The sequence below is a fragment of the Myotis daubentonii genome, chromosome 3, assembly GCF_963259705.1.
Source record: "Myotis daubentonii chromosome 3, mMyoDau2.1, whole genome shotgun sequence".
Classification (NCBI taxonomy): Eukaryota; Metazoa; Chordata; class Mammalia; order Chiroptera; family Vespertilionidae; genus Myotis; species Myotis daubentonii.
Window position 1 is genome coordinate 118,688,361 of NC_081842.1, and position 24,685 is coordinate 118,713,045.

At 38.9% G+C, this 24,685-nt stretch overlaps 2 protein-coding genes across 9 annotated transcripts in view; both read left to right on the top strand.

The window, feature by feature from the left end:
- Positions 1 to 1,252, top strand: part of LOC132230615 (E3 SUMO-protein ligase RanBP2-like) — a 96,765-nt gene extending 95,513 nt beyond the window's left edge. For all 3 annotated transcript variants that reach the window (XM_059688334.1, XM_059688335.1, XM_059688337.1), the window contains 2 exons: positions 18 to 352; positions 745 to 1,252. In XM_059688334.1, coding sequence (XP_059544317.1) covers positions 18 to 352; positions 745 to 1,050 — 641 coding nt within the window. In that variant the 3' untranslated portion in view covers positions 1,051 to 1,252. The remainder of the gene's footprint in view (positions 1 to 17; positions 353 to 744) is intronic.
- Positions 1,253 to 4,585: 3,333 nt separating this feature from the next.
- The window catches only part of CCDC138 (coiled-coil domain containing 138), a 201,566-nt gene continuing 181,466 nt past the window's right edge, over positions 4,586 to 24,685 (top strand). For 2 of the 6 annotated variants that reach the window (XM_059688357.1, XM_059688355.1), the window contains exons 1-5: positions 4,589 to 5,293; positions 6,557 to 6,614; positions 9,892 to 10,012; positions 13,963 to 14,090; positions 15,931 to 16,118. In XM_059688357.1, coding sequence (XP_059544340.1) covers positions 5,201 to 5,293; positions 6,557 to 6,614; positions 9,892 to 10,012; positions 13,963 to 14,090; positions 15,931 to 16,118 — 588 coding nt within the window. In that variant the 5' untranslated portion in view covers positions 4,589 to 5,200. Of the gene's footprint in view, positions 5,294 to 6,556; positions 6,615 to 9,891; positions 10,013 to 13,962; positions 14,091 to 15,930; positions 16,119 to 24,685 lie in introns of all 6 variants that reach the window. The other 4 variants (XM_059688358.1, XM_059688356.1, XM_059688354.1 and 1 more) reach the window with 4 other exon arrangements.

A 24,685-nucleotide genomic window follows, 5' to 3' on the forward strand; every position in this document is an offset into this window, starting at 1 on the left:
GTTTTGTTGTTTAATAGATGGAGAAGCCAAAGTGGAACAGCTTGCAGTGAGATTTAAAACTAAAGAAATGGCTGATTGTTTTAAGAGAAAATTTGAAGAATGTCAACAAAATTTATTAAAACTCCAGAAAGGACAGGTATCACTGACAGCAGAATTATCAAAGGAGACAAATCCTGTGGTGTTTTTTGATGTTTGTGCAGATGATGAACCTCTAGGACGTATAACCATGGAATTATTTTCAAACATTGTTCCTCAAACTGCTGAGAACTTCAGAGCACTATGCACTGGAGAGAAGGGTTTTGGTTTCAAGAACTCCATTTTTCACAGAGTAATTCCAGATTTCGTTTGCCAAGTAAGTATTGACTGTGTATCACAATTGAAGTTTAGAAAAGTGTACTACACTAATAGGGAAATTTGAGTGTTCCTCTTCACCTATAATTTTCTTAGATTTCTTTAGCTTTTCCACACATTAGTCGGTTTTACCATCTCAATATATCCTACCCCCACAAAAAATTTTCAGCTTAAAATAGTTGAAATTTCTAATAACTTTAAACCTGCTATAAATTGAGGGTGGGAAAAAGACCTCTTGTCATTTTTGTCTTCTTTCAAAAATGGGTATTACTTAGTGTTCATACCACATTTTCTTGCAATCTGGGTGATTAGGAGTTATCCGTAGTAGTTAGTTAGTCTGTGTGCATTGTAATATTTTACTCAGGATCCCTATTAATAATAATTTTTTTTCAGGGTGGAGATATCACCAAACATGATGGAACAGGAGGACGGTCCATTTATGGTGATAAATTTGAAGATGAAAATTTTAATGTGAAACATACTGGTCCTGGCTTCCTATCAATGGCTAATCGAGGCCGCGATACCAATAATTCTCAATTTTTTATTACATTGAAAAAAGCAGAGCATTTGGACTTTAAGCATGTAGTATTTGGGTTTGTTAAGGATGGCATGGATACTGTGAAAAAGATTGAATCATTTGGTTCTCCTAAAGGGTCTGTTAGTCGAAGAATTAGTATCAAAGAATGTGGACAGATATAAAGTCATTGTTTTTTTATAGTAAACTTTACCTGTATAAACAGTTGATTTGAAGCTTAGCTGTTATGACAATATAGTAATTATGTTCAGCTTTTGAAAATGGACATTCTAATGTATAAATGTAAAATTGCAGCATATAGCTGTTGTCACTTTTTAATGTGTTACAATTGACCTTGCATGGTGTGAAATAAAAATTTAAACACTGGTTTGTTTCAGGTGTACTTGTGTTTATGTACTCCTGACATATTTGTATTAAAGTGGAATAATACTAATCTTGTTAAAAGCAATAGACCTTCTCATTGAAGGAATATTATATAAACAGTTTAATTTTAATTTCTTTTAAGATACTGGACTTCCTGCATGGATATATTTACTGTTTGAATAAAGGGACCAAAATGGGGGTAATTTTTATTTTAGATTTGAAAATATATTTGGTAATTTTAACTATTGGTGTTCTCATTTATGCATAGAGACTTATGAATGGGCAGAGCCCAGAGGTTAGAGACAACCAAAGTGCTCTTCTATAATCTTTGCACCTCCTGGATAGTTAATGAATTTCTAAGTAGAGTACCTTTTCTTAAAATTATTTGTAGCTTCCTGTGCCCTTTCAAAGGTATTACATTTATTTTTACATTTGAAACAAGTTGAGTATGTCCTTAGATTTTTTTTTTAACTTTTCTGTCATCTATTTCTACTACCTCAAACTGCAGCTTTGTTCTAGTTGAACTTGAGTTTTTCCTTGCAGTTATTGTGATAAAGTGTGAATATTTTAAAAAGATCTATTCCATGTTTTTGGTTAAAGATTTGCTTTATACTAGATTGTTGCAGTAACTTTTTCTGGTGAATTTTGTAGCAAAAATAAAATGACAATTGTTAACAGCCATGACATTTAGAAAATTTATTGTGCATATAATTGTTTGTTAATTCTAGAACCAAATTATGGAGGACAATTAAAGGTCTATAAACTCAAAATGCCACATAATTTCCACAGCCCCCAAGGAAGTGACTTTTTTCAAGTTTGATATACACTGAAAATTTATTTGGAAAATAGCTAGTTTCAAAAGTTGGACTGCTAAAAAGGGATATTCTTATAAGCCTACTCAATATAGAACTACAAAGAAGCTAATTCGAGCACAAGATTTGGTATATTCCAATCATTCTAATCACTAATAGTGGCTGCCTTCTGCCCTCCTGTGTTCTTCCCAGTGAAATCATCACATTTAGTAAAAGACTGGTGTTGTTTAGGGATTTGGAAATAGGCTATCCTATATAATAAAAGGCTATTATGCAAATTGACTGAATGGCGGAAGGACAGTTTGCTATGACACGCACTGACCATCAGGGGACATATGCTCAATGCAGGAGCTGTCAGTCAGACATCCTCCGAGGCCTCCTGGACTGCGATAGGGTGCAGGCCGGGTTGAGGGGCCTCCCCTCTCCCGAGTGCACAAATTTCGTGCATCGGGCCTCTAGTCTCTCTCTATATAAATGGCTAATATGCTAAGTGTCACTCCAACCATCTGACTGGTCGCTATTATGCACACTTACCACCAGGGGGCAGATGCTTAATGCAGGAGCTGCCGTGACGCGCATTGGCTATTTACAAAGAAACGGCACTATGGACCCGATGAACCCGGTGCCCACAAAGCAACACTTGGCTTCCCCCAAGTGGGACACAGACCCTACCACCACCCTGGAGTGACAGCCCACGAAATCGCAGCCAATGCTGCCAAGACCCCATTGCGCAAAATGTGGCCCAGAGCCTGGCCCAGTCCGGAAATGATGGCTGTGGGCACCTAGTAATGATGTTATGTAGTAATGCCCAGCTTTCTCTCCCTAGCGACTAGCCTCCTTGGAGTTTCTTCAGCCCAGGAACATGACTTGTTTTATAGCCAGGTGCAAACATTTTACACTTTAACCAAATGTCTGTGAAGTGTTTTCTCATGCCTCATCTCATTTGATTCTCACAGAAGTCCTGGAGTAGGTAGATAGGAGACCCAGTGGAATCGTAGTTTCTTTTCATTAGCTAGAAAATGGAGATTTGGAAAGTTTAGAAACTTGACCCGAATGAAAAGAAGTAAGAAATGGTGGACCTTAAAATGACTTCAGGTTTTTTCAGTGTGCAGAGTATAGTCAAACACTGCTACAGTTAAATATTTCACCCTTTATTCTCCCTGCATGATCTACAATAATCTGCTTCCTGTTGATATTTACTGCAGTGTTGTTGACAATTACCTGAAAGAGAAGTTGGGGTGCTTCACTGGGCTGGAAAAAGTTTAGCTAAATCAGAAAGCAGGTCTAATTAAGCAAGCTTATCTATACAAAGCTCTCTCTGGTGCCAATCGCATGGTGTATTTGCATCTGTCATTGTCGGTTGTGAATTTGGTTGACACTATTATAGAGAAAGGGTGAATACCGATATTAAAATATTTCATCTAATTCATTTCCTTTTTTTCCCATTTTCCTTATTTTATTATACTTAATATTGTCTAATAGCCACTTACTGTTTAAGTTTCCAATTCATTTCCTTTTAATGTGCACAAATTCGTGCACCGGGCCTCTAGTCCTGTAATAAGTACCTGCTCAACCACTAAAGGAGGAGAGGAATGTAGTGTGTGGTTTGTGTAATGAGTGATCACTAAATCTACTTGGCCATTATAACCAGATAACTGATTTTCCAGTGTATCAGTTGACCTACATGAACCTTAAAAAGAACCATGGACTACATGTATGCTCAATAAAAATTGGCTTTTTTGGAAACTTATGTAGTATAAATTGCTATAAAGTTGTGAATTTTTCAGCTGGGACAGCTGATGCCTGTTGTGATTTTGGAATAATATTCAAGTAAAGGGAAGTGCAATGTAGAGATTTTTGTTTAAAGAAATCAGTGGTATCTTAAAGCATTCAAATTTTGAATTAAGAAGCTTTAAAAATTAATATTTTGACCAAAAGTTTGATAAAAATGGCCAGTAAATTGACTTTTCTATTAGTGTTCCAAAGATGCTTAAAAGTGGCTTGAAGCAAAGGACTTTGCCTGTGACTTCTGTTATTTCTTAATGTGGTATAAACCCACGTTATGTATTTCTTAAACTGGTTTGATTTTATATTGGCTCATTAAATTCTGTTTAAAGATAGAGTATAAAGAAACTCATTTTTATACCATAGTTATAGCGTATGCCGAATAATTATTGGTTTAAGTAATTATCAGGTAAATATTAAAATATTCATCTTACAAAGTTTTTGGCATTTGAGGAAATTTAAAGATAAACCAGAAAATCTAGGAATTATTAGTCCAGACATGCTAGTGAATACAATTTAGAAAAGTAAAGGGTTATGCTAGTGTATTTATATAAGAAATTAAGTGGTTATTTAGTTATTCAACTCAAGTAGTCTCTGATTTAGGTTGATATAAATACTGAGCACCTGCTAAGTGACAGGCACTGTTCTGGGCATTGGGGGATTTATTTTTTTTTAAAGCATGCTCTCATGTAGCTTACATTCTAATACTGCTTATTAATATACCCTGTTACTCTGAATAGGAAATACTGGCCCATAGTAGGAAAGTGAAGAGGTAATTATTGAAATAGCTATACTTTGTAGTATGATTTATTCTTGGATTCCCCCCCACCCCCATTTAATATTACAGTTAGCAAGGCCACCTTGATTATGTCCAAACGCACACAAATACGTCAGATATGCCCCAGACCAAGGTGCGGTCCTACCCGTCAGGTGTGGACCATCCTGGTGAGCCCAGTAACTGGACAGATGCCGCATGCATTCCCGCCTGTACAAGAGATGCAGTGGTTACAAGGCAGTGACTTCCTCCTTGGCCCTGGAGCTCTGAGGCTGCAGCTGTTGTGAGGGGACACGCCTGCGAAGTGCAACCTAGGTAGACATGACGGAAGAAAACGAAGCAGCAAAAGACTTAAAAGAGTAAACGCCATTTATCAGTCCAAATAACACTAATGAAGCAAATAGTCACTAAAGGCAACGCTAGGACGTTTTTAACAAAGCGTGACAGGGACCCAGACCTCGCATGAGGGGCGGGGCGTTTCGTGCGTCATGACGCACTTCCGCGGCGCGAGCTCCGCCCCTGCGCGTCCCGCCGCGGATTTGAACGCTGTTCCTGAGGAGACAACGGTGGCCTAGCACGATGCAGCCGAGGGTCGTCAAGCCACCTGGGCAGGATTTCGCAGTGGAGCGCCTCAAAAGCCGCTACGGGCTGGGTGGCTGCCGCCCGGCCGAGGTAAGACCTCTCGCTTCCTCCTCGCCCTGCCCGGGCCGCTCTGGGAAAACAGGTGGAAGGAAAGTTAGCTACAGGGGAGAGTAGTTCTGGACCGCAGATGGGTAAACAGTGGGCAGGTGGACAGAGTCACATACACAGGAAAAACGGAAAAGTTCCTTCATCATATGCTTTTGAAGGTAGGTTTATGTTCAGCAAATCATGGTATGTCATTGTTGAAAGTGTTTTTGAACTTTTATTCATAGTGACTTGAATGGAGTTCAAAAAACAATTTAACTCATTTTAAAAGGCTTATTTTGAAATACTTTCAAACTTAAAAAAAAAAAAGTTGCCAGAATCCTCTTCTACCCTTCTCTTGTATTCACCATTATTAAACTTTGCCACACTTGCTTTACAATACTCTCAGAGAGGAAGGGAGAAGGAGAGCTAGAAACATCAATGATGAGAGAGAACCACCCATGGGCCGCCTCCTGCACGCCCCGCACTGGAGATCAAGCCCTCAACCCTGGCATGCGCCCTAGACTGGAATGGAACCCGGGACCCTTCAGTCTGATGCTCTACCCACTGAGCCAAATGGGCCAGGGCTCTCCCTCTTTTTGACTCCCTTTCCATACAGACATTTCCCCCTGAACTATTTGAGGATAATTTGCAGACATCGTGACTCTTTACTGTCAGGTATAAATGCTTCAGTGTGTTTTCCTAGAAATAAGGGCATTGTCTTGTATACGCAGAATAGAGTAATAAATTCAGGAAACTTGACATTGGCACAATATTATGAATTTCATATTAAAATTTTATCAATAACCTCAGTAATGTCCTTTGTATACAAATATTTTCTCCTGGTGCAGATACAGTTAAAACAAGCATTGCATTTTTTTCTTCTTTTTGTTGCCTTTATTTTAGATTATGTTCTGAAGGCTTTGTCTTTTGTAATATTGATATTTTTGAAGACTATAGAACAATTATTTATTAGAATGTCTCTCTGTGGGTTTGTCTGATGATATGATTAGATACTGGTTATATTTTTTTGTCAGGAATGTTACATGAATGGTGTGTGGCTTGCTATGTTCATCAGGAGACTCTTGATGTTGCTTTGTCACATAATTGATGTTAACTTTGATCACTTGATTAAGGTGGTGCCTACCAGATTTTTCCACTGGTCTAATTAAAGGCTAACCTTTGTACATAATTTATAGGGAACTATTTTGAGACTGTAAGTTGATTCTTAGTATACACATTAAATGTCATCATTTTTTCTTTTTTTAGTATTCTGTTTCAAGTTTTGATCAGACTAAATCTAAGAGAAGATCTCTAACCTCCCCAGGTAAGCCTGTAGAGAATTTTCTGTATTTGGGGTTTTAGCAAATTTAATTTGAGAGAAAAGACTTTTAAAAAATGTTTAGACTTAAATCACTATTGCCATATGTCTTGTGACACTAAGCTTTTTTCAGTCTGGTAATAATCTATTAGTAATCATGATATTTGGGGTGAATGTGTAAGATGTTTTTAAAAATAAAATTGAATTTTTTGGTGTTTCAATTACAGTATTTTTATATTAAAAATTAAACAGTGTATTAGGTAAAGAAGACTAATAGCTATTTTTTCACACAAGCTTTCCCAAGTTATTAGAGTAATTATTGCACTGGAGGAATTAAGCAAATAAATTTATTTAATAATGTTAATTATACTATGGGATTGGATGTGTTAGAACATCATGTGGTAATCTGTGACTAACATGCATAGCTAATTAACCATTAGAGTTTTTATTTTTTTGATACTTCTTAGGTAGTGTCTTTAGTAAGTGTAATCATTGAACTTGGAGATGATTTTAGCAGAAATAATAGTTAATATTTTTAGAAGTTCATTAGATGGTGGATTAAGGAATTTCACTTTTTTCCAAGCTTATTTCATTTTGAAATTTGTAACAATCTTCTAAAACGTTTTTTCAATATGAAAAAAATATCCCAGTTATTACTGAGTCCAGTATCTTAAAAATATCTTGTAAAAATTGAATTTTAATTTTGAAAATTGCCCTAAAACTTTCATCCTTCCAAAATATAACTGAAAAGTATAGGTCATTAAATTTCTGAGGGGGTAAAAATGAGTGTTAAATAGGATGCATACAATTTATAAGTAATTCTACCTCTTTTTTTTTTTTTTTTTTTTTTTTGCCTTTTAATTTTTTTTTATATTAAATCTTTATTGTTCAGATTATTACATTTGTTCCTTTTTTCCCCCCCCATAACTCCCCTCCTCCCAGTTCCCGCCCCACCCTCCGCCCTCACTCCCCACCCACTGTCCTCATCCATAGGTGCACGATTTTTGTCCAGTCTCTTCCCGCATCTCCCACACCCCTTTCCCCCGCAAGAATAGTCAGTCCATTCCCTTTCTATGTCCCTGATTCTATTATAATCAACAGTTCATTCTGTTCATCAGATTATTTATTCACTTGATTCTTAGATTCACTTGTTGATAGATGCATATTTGTTGTTCATAATTTGTATCTTTACCTTTTTCTTCCTCTTCCTCTTCTTAAAGGATACCTTTCAGCATTTCATATAATCCTGGTTTGGTGGTGATGAACTCCTTTAGCTTTTCCTTATCTGTAAAGCTCTTTATCTGACCTTCAATTCTGAATGACAGCTTTGCTGGATAAAGTAATCTTGGTTGTAGGTTCTTGGTATTCATCACTTTGAATATTTCTTGCCACTCCCTTCTGGCCTGCAAAGTTTCTGTTGAGAAATCAGCTGACAGTCGTATGGGTATTCCCTTGTAGGTAACTGAGTTTCTTTCTCTTGCTGTTTTTAAGATTCTCTCTTTATCTTTTGCTCTTGGCATTTTAATTATGATGTGTCTTGGTGTGGTCCTCTTTGGATTCCTTTTGTTTGGGGTTCTCCGCGCTTCTTGGACCTGTAAGTCCATTTCTTTCACCAGGTGGGGGAAGTTTTCTGTCATTATTTCTTCAAATAGGTTTTCAATATCTTGCTCTCTCTCATCTTCTGGCACCCCTATAATTCTGATGTTGGTACGCTTGAAGCTGTCCCAGAGGCTCCTTACACTATCCTCACATTTTTGGATTCTTTTTTCATTTTGCTTTTCCAGTTGGATGTTTTTTGCTTCCTCGCATTTCAAATCATTGACTTGATTCTTGCGCTCCTCTGGTCTGCTGTCGGGCGTCTGTATAATATTCGTTATTTCAGTCTGTGTGTGCTTAATTTCTAGTTGGTTCCCCAATATAAGATCGAGGGTCTTATTAGTTTTCGTGTAGATCTCATTAAGTTTATCGGCAGCTTCTAAACAGTTCTTGAGAGACCTTAAAAGTGTGGTTCTGAACTCTATTTCTTCCATTGACAATTTTGTCCTGTTTCTTTGTCTCCGCATTTTGTTATGCTTCCTTGGTGCACCCCCTAGTGGTCTTTGTTCACAGTCTTATAGATAAATCTTGATTGTTGTAGCTAATTCCAGGGAGGGTTTGACCTCCAGGCCAAGTGGCTATGAGAATCAGCTGTGTCAGCAGTGAGAGAACTTCTGTCCTCTAGGGAGGTGCTAATCTAGCCTTTGCCTGAGGCTATCCGGCAAATGGTTCTGCGCTGGGCTTGGGCGGGGCGGGTCGCACAGGATCAATAGGGTGGGCCGGAGAGAGCAGTTATGGCGGCTCTCAGTCCTGTCCCAAGGGGCTCTGCCTCTCTGAGTCCCAGCACCCGCTGCAAAGCTCGGAGAGAAAGCTGCACTCGCTCTGACCGAAGCCAGACAGTCCCGCTTCTCCCGTTTGAGTCTGGGTCCCTAAAGACTCGCCTGTATCTGGTGCTCAGAGTCTGCGACTCCCTCCCGATTGAAAACAACAACCGCGCCCTCCGCCGCCAGCCCGCTCCGCGCACTCCGCACCTCAGAATTTGACTTCAGCACTGCGCCTCCTCTGAGTGTCCGTATGGGTTTCTCTTTCCTCTTAGTTGTAGGACTTCCACTCAGCCAGCGTTCCTGTGGTTCTGGGTGATGTCCCTTCCGTTTTTTGGTTTCACTTTTGAAGTAGTTGTTCAAAGCAGCAAACTCCTGCGTTAACCTATGCCGCCATCTTGGTTCCTCTATAAGTAATTCTAAATAGCTTATCAGAGAAGCTCTATTTTCCTTTTTTTGACTGAATTTAGATATAGGCTAACAGTTTATTAAACAAATCATAATGTTTAAGTATATAAAATTGAAAATAAAATGTTTCATGGTTGAGGGCTGATGAAATACCATAAGTATTTAGAAAGAGGGCTGGATTTTCAATTTTATTCTTTCTATTTGCTGGTTGTGTTATGTGGAAAAATTTGCATAACTTCTCTGATTCTTAGGTTTCTAATCATTAAAATAGAATTAAAAGCACCTATTCTGCTTTCTTTGAGGGGTTAGTATCAAATAAGGTAATGGATGAAAAAGCATTTTGTAATCAGTAAAGTGCTATAGTATAAATGTAAGAGTTGATGTTTATTTTCTGGAAGTTTGCATTAAGGAGACATAGATATAAGAAATTCTTTAACTAATTTTGCTGTCTTATCTTTAGGAGCCTAGAACAATATAATTAGGTAAGTAATCTCTGCTGTTTTCTTTTTTCTTAATAGATGACTTGGATGTCTACTCATCGGGAGATAAAATTGATTCCTTATTAAGATGGTATTCTGATGAAAGAAAGCATTCCACTATACCTCTTTATAGTTCATCCAAGCACTTCAATATGAACTGGTAAAGTACCCTGTATCCTTACTGTTGCTATCCCTTCAGTATCTCAAAACACTGAGAAAAGGCAAAGAATGGATTATTTATGTGTTTGCTTTTCTCTGAGAGGAAGTATAAGCAGTCTGGAGCCTGCTTAACAGTAGTGTATGTCTCTAGTAGTGTGATAAGCAATGGATTTTAGATAGGCTGAGAGAGAAAGAAAGAGAGAGAGATTGAAGTCTGGGAGATGCTAACTGGGCTGTGAAAGGTTAGTAGTTTTGTATAGGAGATTTTACCCTAGGTGAAACAAGTATACAAACAGTGGAAGCTGCCTGGCCAGTGTGCCTCAGTGCTTGAGTGTTGACCAATGAACCAGGAGGTAACAGCTCGATTCCTGGTAAGGGCACATGCTCGGGTTGCAAGCTGGATCCTCAGTAAGGGGCCAGAAGGCAGTGGATCATTGATTCGCTCTCATCATTGATATTTCTATCACTCTTTCTGTCCCCCTTTCTGAAATCAATAAAAATATACTTAAAAACACACACACACACACACAAAACAGAAGTAGAAGCTAAGGTGAAATAAAATTCCAAATTCGATCTTATTAAATGCCAAAAATATGGCAGAAGGAAGTGCTATTTGTATAGAGGGATAAACATCTACACTAATAAAAGACAAAGATGCTAATTGACCATATCTCTGCTATGCCCCAAGCCATGCCCACCAGCCCCTCAGAGTGACTATATGCAAATTAACACAACCAAGATGGCAGCCGGCAGCCAGGGAGCTAGAGCAAGCAGGAGGCTTGGTTGCCCCGGCGATGGAGGAAGCCAAGCTTCCCGCTGGCTGTGGCCTCCACAAAAGGCAACAAATTTTCAATTATAGAAGCTAAATAAATCCCAGGTACCTGCTTCCAGCCAGCCTCCACTGGGATCTTGGGTGACTGGGGGCTGTGGCCAGCCTGCAAACAGCCATCAGCCCCTCTCCCAGGATGGCCACACCCTCATGGGGTGAGGGTCCTCGCTGGGGGTCTTGGCCAGCCTGGAAAGAGCCATCAGCCCCTCACCCAGGCACCCCAGCGGGTACCCCTACCCTGAAGGGGCTGTGGACAGCCTGCAAACAGCCATCAGCCCCTCACCCGGGCTGGCCAGGCACCTCAGCGGGGACCCCCACCCCGAAGGGGCTGTGGACAGCCAACAAACAGCCATCAGTCCCTCACCCAGGCTGGCCAGGCACCCCAGCGGGGACCCCCACCCCGAAGGGGCTGTGGACAGCCAACAAACAACCATCAGCCCCTCACCCGGGCTGGCCAGGCACCCCAGCGGGGACCCCCACCCCAAAGGGGCTGTGGACAGCCAGCAAACAGCTATCAGCCCCTCACCTGGGCTGGCCAAGCACCCCAGCGGGGACCCCCACCCTGAAAACGGCCCTCAGCCCCTCACCAAGGCTGGCCAGGCACCCCAACAGGACCCCTACCCTGATCTGGGACACCCTTCAGGGCAAACCAGCCAGCCCCCACCCATGCAACAGGCCTCTATCCTATATAATAAAAGGGTAATATGCAAATTGACCCTAACAGCAGAGTGACTGGGAATCACTGGTCACTATGGCACACATTGACCACCAGGGGGCAGATGCTCAATGCAGGTGATTTCCCCTGGTCGTCAGTGTGCTCCCACGGGGGGAGTCTGCTCAGCCACAAGCCAGGCTGACGGCTACCAGCACAGTGGTTGTGGTGGAAGCCTCTCCCACCACCTCAGCAGTGCTACAGATGTCCGACTGCAGCTAGGCCTGCTCCCCGCTGGCAAGTGGTCATTCCCCGAGGGGTGGGTCCCAGACTGTGAGAGGGCACAGGCTGGGCTGACAGACCTTCCCGAGTGCACAAATTTTTGTGCACTGGGCCTCTAGTTTTGAAATAATGTTAAACAATAAAGAAATATACAGAATGAAATTTTGAGATAATTATGGAGAAGAAAAAAGACAATTGTGCCTAAAATATCATATATTATTAAAGTAATTGATATTTGGTAGCTTAAATTTTTAATATAATTGTTTTATTCTCTACTTCAATGAGTTAATCTATGTACAGCACTTAAACCAATGTTCAGCACATAGAAAAACATTCAAATATTATCATTATTGTTGTTAGTACTCTTTATCATTCACAGAGTAGCCTAGTTGATCTGGATTCAGGATTTGGACATGAGGTATATTGACTAGAGCAGTTATTCTCAACCTTCTGGCCCTTTAAATACAGTTCCTCATGTTGTGACCCAATCATAAAATTATTTTCGTTGCTACTTCATAACTGTAATGTTGCTACTGTTATGAATCATAATGTAAATATCTGATATGCAGGATGGTCTTAGGTGACCCCTGTGAAAGGCTCTTTCGACCGCCAAAGGGGTCATGACCCACAGGTTGAGAACCACTGGACTAGAGAGTGAGGAAAGTGAAAATTATTTTAAAATATTTGAGAATTCATGGAAATTATTTTCTTATATTTAACTGGTAATTTTATAATTTTTTGCTTCTGGTATACTTCAAATTATAATTTAATGCTTTTCTACTATAAAGGGTTTATAACATTGCACAGTTTTTTCACAATCCTTAGTTATGACCTAGTATAGAATTACACTACTGTCCAGCACAGTAGCTGCATGTGGCTATTGAGTACTCGAAATAGAGCTTTTCTGAATTGAGGTATGTAGGAAGTCTAAAATACACATCAGATTGAAGAAAATGGGCCCTAAAATGTAAAATACCCTAATTTTAAAATACTGATTACTGTTATGCCCAGATTTCAAAATACCCCAAGACAGACCACTAGGGAGCCGAGTCCGATGCAAAAGCATAGAGTCTTTTATTCAAGCCCGGGACTTGGTCCCCCCTCCCCCCCCCCTTGCCTCCATTACTGGATGCAAGAGAGAGCCCCGAGTCCCAAGGGAACAAAGAATTTATAGGGCTTGGGGTCGGGGGGTGGGGGCAGACTCTGACCACTGATTTGGCTGATTCCGGTTGGTTGAGTGAGGGCCGGGGGCTAGTGACGCAAGGGCAGGGTGCAGCTAGGGTCTGGTTACACAAAGACAGGGGGGTGGCTAGCATACTCTTGGCCTTGGGCTAGTTTCCCCCGCTTTCCCATTGGCCGAAGAAATAAGGGTAGGCTGAGTAGCTGATACATTCGGCGGCTTTTTCTTGGAAGAGGGGTTAAGGACACAGCTATCAGTCCTGTTCTGTCTTTCAATTACATGTTCACATGATATTCTTTTAGATATACTAGATTAAATATAACATATTGTTAGAATTTTACATCATTTTATGTTTTTAATGTGGCTACTAGAAAATTTAAATTACCTTATGTGGCTTGCAGTTTACTTCTTTTGAACAGTACTTTCAACTTTGAGAAAGTTCAACTTTGAGATCATCTTTTTGGTGAGAACATTTGGGAGTCTAGTTCTCTTTCATCTTTTACTAGTTACATCATCTGTCAGTTATTTAAATGATTTAGGGTTCAGTTTCCTCATGTTAAACAATAATTCTTTTAGCCCTGGGCCTCTAGTATTTGTATCTTTAGGAAGATACTTTTAGTGAGTTTACAGGATCAATGACTTACTGTTTATAATTTTACTTTTTGCTTTTAAAAAATGTTTACGTGCTCAACCAGTTTAGCTCAGTGGCTAGAGTGTCAACCTGCGGACTGAAGGGTCCCAGGTTCGATTCTGGTCAAGGTCATGTACCTTGGTTGTGGGCACATCCCCAGTAGGTGGTGTGCAGGAGGCAGGTGATCGATGTTTCTCATCGATGTTTCTAACTATCCCTCTCTCTTCCTTTCTGTAAAAAATCAATAAAATATATTTTTTTAAAAAAATGTTTACACTTTTCTCAATTGTGTTGCTGTTAATATTTGAGAAGCAGTTTTATCTTTTTAGAATGCTATAGTAAACTTCTAGAATGCTTTGACATAATTTTTCTTAAAGCCTAGATGATGAACTGGATTCTTTTCATAATTTGAAGCAACGGGAAACAGAAGTAGAGTTAATTGAGAAGGATCATAGAGTTAATAACTCCAAAATAACCAAGCAGTCTTTTAAAGAAGTAGAAAAAGGTAAAATAAATATTCTTTTTGGAATAATCATTTAAATAATAACTTTGTGAAGTAGCCCACATAAAGTTTACACCATAGTGATAACACTTGTCCTCAGGTGTCTATATTTCTATATTCTAAATTTTTATAAACCATGAGATAGTTACATAAGGAAAGAAGAAAAATAAACTTCATTTTTTTCCAGTTATTCCTAAACTCTCAAAACTTATTAAAATAAGTTAATCAAATGAATACTTTGTATAATTTATTTAGTTCTTTTTCATGTCAATATATGTTAGGAAGTGAGTAAAAGATTGTTAGTAGTATTTGACTAATCCTTTAATATTTTTAGAAAATATTCCAGGTTATTTAAGGTATGGCTTCCTTAGGCACTGAATTAGTAGTTAATCTCTATGTGCCTGGCTGCATAATTCTGTTACGATTTTAGGAAAAGAGGCAATCAGAGATGAGGCCCTCTTGGCTGTAAGGTTTTGAGAGCACTATTGCCACATTGATAGCCATTATGTGGCATATAAAAATATAGGATAAAGCAGTCAATGTAATTCTGGCATTAAAACAAGAATATGCTATTTAAAGGAGGAGGTTATAGAAATTACATAATTACATTATATATTTACAGACATTGTATAAAGTTAAAAATAGGCAAAAACCAAATAAGGTTTATTTTTTTTTAAACAGAACATGATTATATTTAATACACAAGTTTGATACAATCAAAAAGTATAACAGAATAAAATAGTAAGAAAAAACATGGTATTTCATTTGCAATGTATGAGAAATGGTTAACATCTTTAGTCATAAACAAGCTCTTAAAAACCAGTAACAGAGACACTACAATGCAAGGAAACTGGAAAAAATAAAATTAAATAATACAAGTGTTGATTAAGCATTAAGCATATACGATGATTTTGCAGAGCAGTGATGAAGAATAATTTCTCTGTAGTGAGCAGAACAAAGACACTGACACCTAATATTCTTCAGTTTTGGACAGTGTTGTACAGTTTGAATGCATAAATACTGGGAGGCAGGTTGATGCGAACTATCTATCTCAATAAAAATTGAGTATCCTTAGCGAGAGCAATTCCAATTCATTGGATTTATTTTAACAAGTTAATTGAATAAATTCAAAAGGAATTATATGAAAGTATGTTTAATGCAGAGAAAATATGTAGCCAGTATAAGCACCTAAAACACTACTTGCCTATCAAGGCAAATAAGGCCTTTTAAAAAAATATAAGTAGCAAAATTTAAAAAGAAGTGAAGCAATGATTAACACTATATTTGGGTTAGTGGTTAATATATGACCAGGAATTTTTGAGGTAACTACATTTCTTATCCTAGACCAGCTGTGGGCAAACTACGGCCCGCGGGCCGGATCCGGCCCGTTTGAAATGAATAAAACTAAAAAAAAAAAGACCGTACCCTTTTATGTAATGATGTTTACTTTGAATTTATATTAGTTCACACAAACACTCCATCCATGCTTTTGTTCCGGCCCTCTGGTCCAGTTTAAGAACCCATTGTGGCCCTCGAGTCAAAAAGTTTGCCCACCCCTGTGACCTAGACAGTTAATAGATGAGTGTTTTTGTGCACTTTAAAATCTATTATTGAAACAATTTCAAACTGAAAAGTAGCCAAAAGATCACAGAGAATTCTGTATAGTCTTCATCCACATTTTCTAAATGTGACATTTTTACTACCTTTGCTGTATCATCCTTTCCACATATATTACCTGAAATTTTAAAAGATACTATAATTCATATTCAAAGTAGTTCTTCCTAAAGATTATCTGTGAATACTTAAAACTAAATTAATAAAGTTTAAAACTTTTACTTTTTAGCAGTAGCCTGGCCAACTAATTTTGCCTCAAATTCAAGAAATTGGACTGAATGTTGTAGTGATGTAAGTGACTCTCCTTTGAAACGTGTCAGTTATCCAACATCTAAAGCATCAAATAAGCAGAGTTTACTTCCATATCAGATCAATCAGATATATGATGAATTATTCCAAATACATCAGAAACTGCAGGTAAGAACTGAATACTGGATTGAGTATTTAGAAATGTTTATGCTCTAAACATCAAATATTTACAAAATTTAAGTGCTTAAAAGGTATTTCATTTTGTTTTCGATAAGTGTGCCAAGACATGATTGGAAGGGAATAAACACAATTTATAAGAACTATTGAAGAGGAAAATGTATGGCAGAGAAAAAATACACAGTGGTCTTTTTATGTGTAGGTGTACTTCTTAGATTTCAGACTTTTTAAAAAAATTGTTTAAAGTATTACATATGTCTCCTTTTCCCCCCATTGACCTCTCCCCAGCTGTTCTCACCCCCCAGCACATGCCCTCACCCCCCTACTGTCTGTGTCCATGGGTTATGCTTATATGCATGCATATAAGTCCTTGGTTGATCTCTTACTGCCTGCCCCAACCACCTGCCTTCCATCTGAAGTTGGTCAGTATTTTTTAAAAAAAATATATTTTATTGTTTTTTTTCGCAGAGGAAGGGAGAGGGATAGAGAGTTAGAAACATCGATCAGCTGCCTCCTGCACACCTCCTACTGGGGATGTGCCTGCAATCAAGGTACATGCCCTTGACCGGAATCGAACCTGGGACCCTTCAGTCTGCAGGCCAACGCTCTATCCACTAAGCCAAACCAGTTAGGGCTGGTCAGTCTTTTTGATGCTTCTATGTCTTTGGATCTATTTTTGTTCATCATTTTATGTTGTTCATTATATTCCACAAATGAGTGAGATCATGTGATATTTTTCTTTCTCCATCTGGCTCATTTCAATTAGCATAATGCTCTCCAGGTCCATCCATGCTTTTGCAAATGGTAAGAGTTCCTTCTTTTTTTACAGCAGCATAGTATTCCATTGTATAGGTGTACCACAGTTTTTTTAATCTTTATTGTTCAGGTGATTACAGATGTCCCTCTTTTTTCACCCCATAACTCCCCTCCACCCAGTTCCTACCCCACACTAAGCTCTCATCACCTCACTATCTGCATCCATAGATACTGCATATATGCATATAAGATCTTTTTTTTTTAAATGTGATTGACATGAGATTTATTATCTAATAGATCCATTTGTCTCAGGTTGTGATGGAAAAACACTTTGGTTAACTTTACTAAGCATGTTTGAGGGTGATAGCAGCTTGGAAGATAGTAGGTGCTCAATTAGTGCTTGGTGAAATAAATGTGCATTGAATAAAAATACTGGCAACATGAAATGACACATTTTCCAGAAATTTAACAAGACAGTCATACAGAAACAACACACTTATGAATAATGAATCTGACACTATAAAACATACAAATGTAAAATGTTGTTATTTAAAAAGTACCTTGAGTAACATAGCAAGAGTTGTTGGCATTCAATCATGAATCATAATTTTAATCTCCTAAAGAAGGGAATGTCAAGTATTTGTATCTGATTTATATCTCAGTAAAATCATAGTACAATACAGCAAGCCTGGAAATCGCAAATCCAAAGCAGACTTCAGTGGAATGCGAACAACCCAGTTTAAAGATATTGTCCCTGACTTGATTATTGTCTACACAACAAAGCATAGAGGTTGTTTGGCTTCCCAGAGAGCTTGCCTTTTCCTGATCATTGAGAGCAAGAGGGTCACTCTGGGCCTCCTCTAAGCTGGCTCATGTATCTTCTTCTTTTAATTTTTTTTTTAATTTATTTTTTTAATTGTTTTATTGCTTAAAGTATTACAAAGAGTATTACATATGTCTCCTTTTTTCCCCTGCCCTTTGCATATAAGATCGTTGTCCAATCTCTTCCCGCCACCCCCCACACCCCCTTCCCTCCGAGAATTGTCAGTCTGCTTCATTTCCATGCCCCTGATTCTATTACATTCACCAGTTTATTCTGTTCATCAGATTTTTTATTCATTTGATTTTTAGATTCACTAGTTGATAGATATGTATTTGGTGTCACTTCGTTGTTCATAATTTTTTCTCTTTACCCTTTTCTTCTTCTTCCTCTTAAAGAATACCCTTCAGCATTTCATATAATACTGGTTTGGTGGTGATGAACTCCTTTAGCTTTTTCTTGTCTGTGAAGCTCTTTATCTGACCTTCAATTCTAAATAATAGCTTTGCTGGGTAAAGTAATCTTGGGTGTAGGTTCTTGCTATTCATCACTTTGAATATTTCTTGCCACTCCCTTCTGGCCTGCATAGTTTCTGTTGAGAAATCAGATGACAGTCCTATGGGTACTCCCTTGTAGGTAACTAACTGTTTTTCTCTTGCTGCTTTTAAGATTATCTCTTTGTCTTTTGCCCTTGGTATTTTAATTATGATGTGTCTTGGTGTGGTCCTCTTTGGATTCCTCTTCTGGTTCTCTTGGGGTTCCTGGACTTGTAAGTCTATTTCTTTCAACAGGTAGGGGAAGTTTTCTGTCATTATTTCATCAAATAGGTTTTCAATATCTTGCTCTCTCTATTCTTCTGGCACCCCCATAATTCGGATGTGGGTACTCTTGAAGTTGTCCCAGAGGCTCCTTACACTATCTTCATAATTTTGGATTCTTTTTTCTTTTTGCTCTTCCGGTTGGGTGTTTTTTGCTTCCTCATACTTAAAATCTTTGACTTGATTCTTGGGGTCCTCTAGTCTACTTTGAATCTCTGTATATTATTCTTTATTTCAGTCAGTATATGCTTAATTTCTGACTGGTCCTTATCCATATTTTTGGTATTCTCACTAAGATCCTTGAAGGTTTCACTAAGTTCCTCAGAGGTGTCTAAAAATTCTTGAGTAACCTTATAACTGTGGTTTTGAACTCTATATCCAGTATTTTGCTTTCCTCTATTTCTTTCATTTGTGACATGTTTCTTTGTCTCCGCATTTTGGCTGCTTCCCTGTGTTTGTTTCTATGTATTGGGTAGCTGCTAAGTCTCCCTGTATTGATAGAGTGGCCTTGTGTAGTAGGTGTCCAATAGGGCCCAGTGGCTCAGCCTCCCCAATTACCTGAGGTGGACACTCTTGGTGCACCCCTTTGTGGACTGTGTACACAGTCTTGTTGTAGTTGAGCCTTGATTGCTGTTGGTATCACTGGGAGGAATTGACCTCCAGGGCAATTGGCTGTGAGGACTAGCTGCTACTATAGTGGGAGGGCTGCTCTTCAGGAGACATCCTTATAGGGCAGGACTTGCTTCAGTGGGGTTTTGGTGCTCACTGAATCTGTCCCTTGAGTGTGTCACTTATCGATTGAAGAGTTATAATCTGATATGATCTTGCACTGACCACTGGGTACACTGGCTCTTGGATCTCCAAGGAGGTGCAAAGTCAGCCATTGCCTGGATCTACCTTGTAGGAGCTACAGAGAGATCTGCAGATTCTTCCTCTTTGTATCGGGTTTGGAAGTGCCCAGACGAGGCACAGCTGTGAATCAAGGCAGGCTTGTTGTTTGTGCAGCCTTGGGCCTTCTTTTGATAGCTTTGGGTCTCCCTGTCCCAGTTGCAGCTTGCTTGACAGGTTTTAGGCTGAGAATGGACAGGCCATTCATATGCAAGAGCCACTGAGCACAGCTTGGGTGGGGTTGCAAATTGGGTAGGGCAGTGTATCAGGGAATCTCCAGGGCAGAGCAAACGGCAATGGCTGCCAGTCAGCCTTGCAACACAGGAACAATGACCGTTGCAAGTACCCCTGTCTGGAAGAAAGCCGCCCCTGCATTCCTGCCCCGATGGCAGACAGTCCAATTTCTCCCTGTATGTGTCTGGGTCCCCCTGAGTCTCGCCCAGCACTGGAGCTCAGAGCAAGCTAGAGCTTGTATCTCCCTCCTGATTAAAAAAGCGGCACACTTGGGTGCCAGCCTGTTTTGCGCCTCCATACCTCTTACCAGTCTCAATGCGTTTTCTTCTTTACTTCTCTAGTTGTAGTACTTCCACTCAGCCAGCTTTCCTGTGGTTCTGGATGATAGTTGTTCAGTATTTTAGCTGTAATTTTGATGTGGTTGTGGGAGGCAGCAAGTACAGGTGTTTACCTATGCTGCCATATTGGTTTTCCTGTACCACAGTTTTTTAATCCATTCATCTGCTGATGGGCACTTAAGCTGTTTCCAAATCTTAGCTATTGTAAATTGTGCTGCTATGAACATAGGGGTGCATATATCCTTTCTGATTTGTGTTTCTGATTTCTTGGTATATATTTATATAAGTGGGATTACTGGATCAAATGGGAATTCCATTTTTAATTTTTTGAGGAAACTCCATACTGTTCTCCACAGTGGCTGCAGCAGTCTGCATTCCACCAGCAGTGCACAAGGGTTTCTTTTTCTCCATATCCTCGCCAGCACTTGTCATTTGTTGACTTGTTGATGATAGCCATTCTGATAGGTTTGAGACAGTACCTCATTGTTGTTTTGATTTTCATCTCTTAGATGATTACTGACTTTGAGCATGTTTTCATATGTCTCTTGGCCTTCTGTTTGTCCTTTTTCAAAAAGTGTCTATTTAGGTCCTTTGCCCATTTTTTGATATATTGTTTATCTTCCTTCTGTTAAGTTGTGTGAGTTCCCTATAAACTTTGGAGATGAAACCTTTATTGGATATAACATTAGCAAATATGTTCTCCCATGCAGTGGGCCCTCTGGTTGTTTAGTTGATGGTTTCTTTTGCTATGCAGAAGTTTTTTATGTTGATGTAGTCCCTTATTTTCTCCTTAGTTTCCATTGTCTCAAGAGCTGTATCGGTAGACTTCAGACTTTTTATTTTATGTTTCTTCCAACTCCATTTTTGTTTAAGAAATGAAACAAAATCTGCTGGTAAAGCACACTTTTTGAAATAGGCATTCTAGTTTCATCGTTTTAAATTCCTATATGTAAGAAGTTATTTTGTCAACTCTCAGCAAAATTAAGGTTAGAACATTGGCCTTAACCTTGGGGATTTTTTATTTCTAAGAGAGGTAATTATGAATTTATCAAGTGTCCACTAGTTGGGAGTACAGAAGGAAGCAAAGTATTTGTGATACACAATTTCTGTTAAAATTCTAGTTGGAAATATGTTATATTTTTATACACATGAAATAAACATTTAAAAAACACGAATATCTCATTTTATCTAAATAATTCAAATTACAGTTACCATAGCATTTTAGAAAAATATTTTTTAGCCTAAAATCACTGGGGGAAAGTTCAGGCAGAAAGAGATTTAGCTTGGTACTTGACTGAGAGAGAGAATTTAAAGGACCAGGAATGAGAAGGGCATTACAAGTACAAGGAATTGGAAGAGAGGGGTTTTTAGATAGGAATGATTTGTCAGATTATGAACTTATTTGGTAAAGAAAATAGTGAAAAGTCAGATTGGGTATTACAGGTTTTTAAGCAAAAGAGCAACAGAATAAAAATATAGTGCATTGGGAAGATCCCTTTGCTAATACTCTATGGCAGCAGTTCTCAACCTGTGGGTCGCGACCCCTTTGGGGGTCGAATGACCCTTTCACAGGTGTCGCCTAAGACCATGGGAAAACACATATATAATTACATATTGTTTTTCTGATTAATCACTATGCTTTAATTATGTTCAATTTGTAACAATGAAATTGGGGGTCATTATAACATGAGGAACTGTATTAAAGGGTCGCGGCATTAGGAAGGTTGAGAACCACTGCTCTATGGCAAGCATGTTAAACTCAGGCTAACACGGGCCAAATAAACAAGGTTTAAGTTTATGTGGGCTGCAAAAAAACAAACGCTTAAATTTTCATAGAAATGTAGGTTTATTTCGATAGAGACATGCTGAATACAAAGAGCTGAAATAAATGAGTAATCATTAACATAAAATAATAGAACATTTTAATAAAAATTGATATTTTTTTGAACATTAACTTACCAGATTCTGAATAACTGCACAAATTAGTAAGCATAACGCAAATAAACCTATTTTTCTTGTTCTCCGAATGCGAAATATTTCCTGTTGTGCATACTGAACAAGTTAGTCCAAGACTAATGACGTGGCAATCGGCTGCTAATATTTGCTGCTAGTATTAGTGGAGAGAACAGTGCGCCTGCGCATATGGTGCGTGAGGGAAATGAATGCAACACGATTATAGTAATCAGTCATTAGCAAACGTAGTTCGTTATTAATAATCCTCCTATATCAGTGGTCAGCAAACTGCGGCTTGCGAGCCACATGCGGCTCTTTGGCCCCTTGAGTGTGGCTCTTCCGCAAATTACCATGTGCAGCCGCGCACGTACAGTGTGATTGAAACTTCATGGCCCATGCGCAGAAATTAGTATTTTGTGGAAGAGCCACACTCAAGGGGCCAAAGAGCCGCATGTGGCTCGTGAGACGCAGTTTGCTGACCATTGTCCTATATAATAAAAGCCTAATATTCAAATCATAGAATGGCAGAACGACCAGTCAGCGGGGTGTGGGGCTGGCGAGTGGGTGGTGCCAGGCCCACCAAGGCGCATGCCAGCAGGCAGAGGGAGGGGACGGCAATTGGGGTGCGGTGGTGACTGGCAGTGGTGGAGGGGGTATCGGGCAGCAGGGCTGGCCACTTGCTCGCTGGTGCCGTCCCCAGATTGCCCTGCTGGTTGCCTCCTGCAGAGGGAGGCCAAACTGTGGCTTAGGACCCTGAGAGCTCCTGGTCTGCAATAGGGGGAAGACCAGGCTGAGCGACACCCCCTGAGTGTATGAATTTTCATGCACCGGGCCTCTAGTTATGTATAATAGGATATTGTAAAATTAAGTTATGAAATTTTTATTGAAACGTTTCTTATATACCGTTATATTGGCTGGGCCACAAAAATATTCGTTGTGGCCTGCTTGCCGCCCGTAGGCTGTGAGTTTGACATGTGTGCTCTGGGATAAAACAATAAGCAGGGTTGTCAGGATATATATATCATTTACTGTAAACACAATATAAATTTAATTTAAAATATGAAGTGTCTTAATTAATCTGTAGCTTAATCTGACTCTTTTAAATACTTTGTGTCTTTGTTATGTTATTTATCATTAAGTACACACATTTTTGTCATACCACGTGATTTCATTCATTCAACAAATACTGAACACCTTTTAATATGCCATTTGCATGCTCAGCAGTGAATATATGGAAGTAAATATGAATGGTTCTTGCCGCAGTAGGTTATTAGAACAAATTGTGAGTACCTATATAATTACAATTTTATAAATTTAAGTGAATGATATTGGTAAAATTTGAGCACTTAATTGGGGTATATTGAGATATGAGGCAGAACTTTTCTGAGAAAGTAACATTTGAGTTAAACCGTGAAGGATGAGTAGGGGTTAACTCAGTGAAAGGGGATATATTCTAGACTGAGATATTCTAGTAGCAAAAACTCCTGAGGCATGATAATATATTCATTTAAGGAAAATGTAGTAGGTAACTCTAAGGCTTTTTAAAGCAGAGGAATTGCACAATCAAATGTGTGCTCAAATAAGTGGATTGGAAATTGGAAGACCAGATAGGATAATTTTACTGTAGTAGTGCAGATGGAAGATAATGGTAACTTGGACTGGGGTTGGCCATAGCAGAGAAATGGAAATGAATGGATTAGAGCAGCAGTTCTCAACCTGTGGGTCGCGACCCCTTTGGGGGTTGAACAACCCTTTCACAGGGGTCGCCTAAGACCATCGGAAAACACATATATAATTACATATTGTTTTTGTGATTAATCACTATGCTTTAATTATGTTCAATTTGTAACAATGAAATTGGGGGGTCACCACAACATGAGGAAGGGTTGTGGCATTAGGAAGGTTGAGAACCACTGGATTGGAGATTTATTTTGGAGATAAAATTGAGTAGACGTGGTATAAAGGAATTGGATGTGTTATAGGGAGAACAAAGTGCCTAGGATGATTCCCCCATCTTTGATTTGTACAACTTGGAGAAAGAACTGATAGGGAGAGAGATTGTGATTTTAATTTGGAATGGTTTAGGTTTGAGTGTTAAATGGAGATATAAGAAGATAAATATATCATCCTGGCAGTCAGAACATAGTTCTTGGATGGTATCTAAATTTGGAAGTAATTTACATATAGATATTTAAAGCTTTCACCAGTGATTGCATTAGAATCCATCTCTTTCAAGGCTGTGTCTATCTGCCTTAGGAATTGCTGGACCTGAGATAGGTGAAGTGAAAATAGAGGCCTGGTCCCATATTATTGGTCAATTGTTGGCAAAAACCTGCTGGAATCCTTTTACCTTAGCATATGAAAAAAGCCAAAAAAATTCTAATGTGTTTATGTTTTTTAACAAAGAACCACAGGATTCTGGAGAATTGAAACTTTACTCCTGGACACAAGATTGATATCTCATATGCTTTTCAACATTCAGATTTGATATAAAGATGTTGATCTTTTTACTCAAGGTCTAGGGCCGTGGTCGGCAAACTGCGGCTCGCGAGCCACATGCGGGTCTTTGGCCCCTTGAGTGTGGCTCTTCCTAAGCCTTAGGAGTACCCTAATTAAGTTAATAACAATGTACCTACCTATATAGTTTAAGTTTAAAAAATTTGACTTTCAAAAGAAATTTCAGTTGTACTGTTGATATTTGGCTCTGTTGACTAATGAGTTTGCCGACCACTGGTCTAGGTTATGTAACTG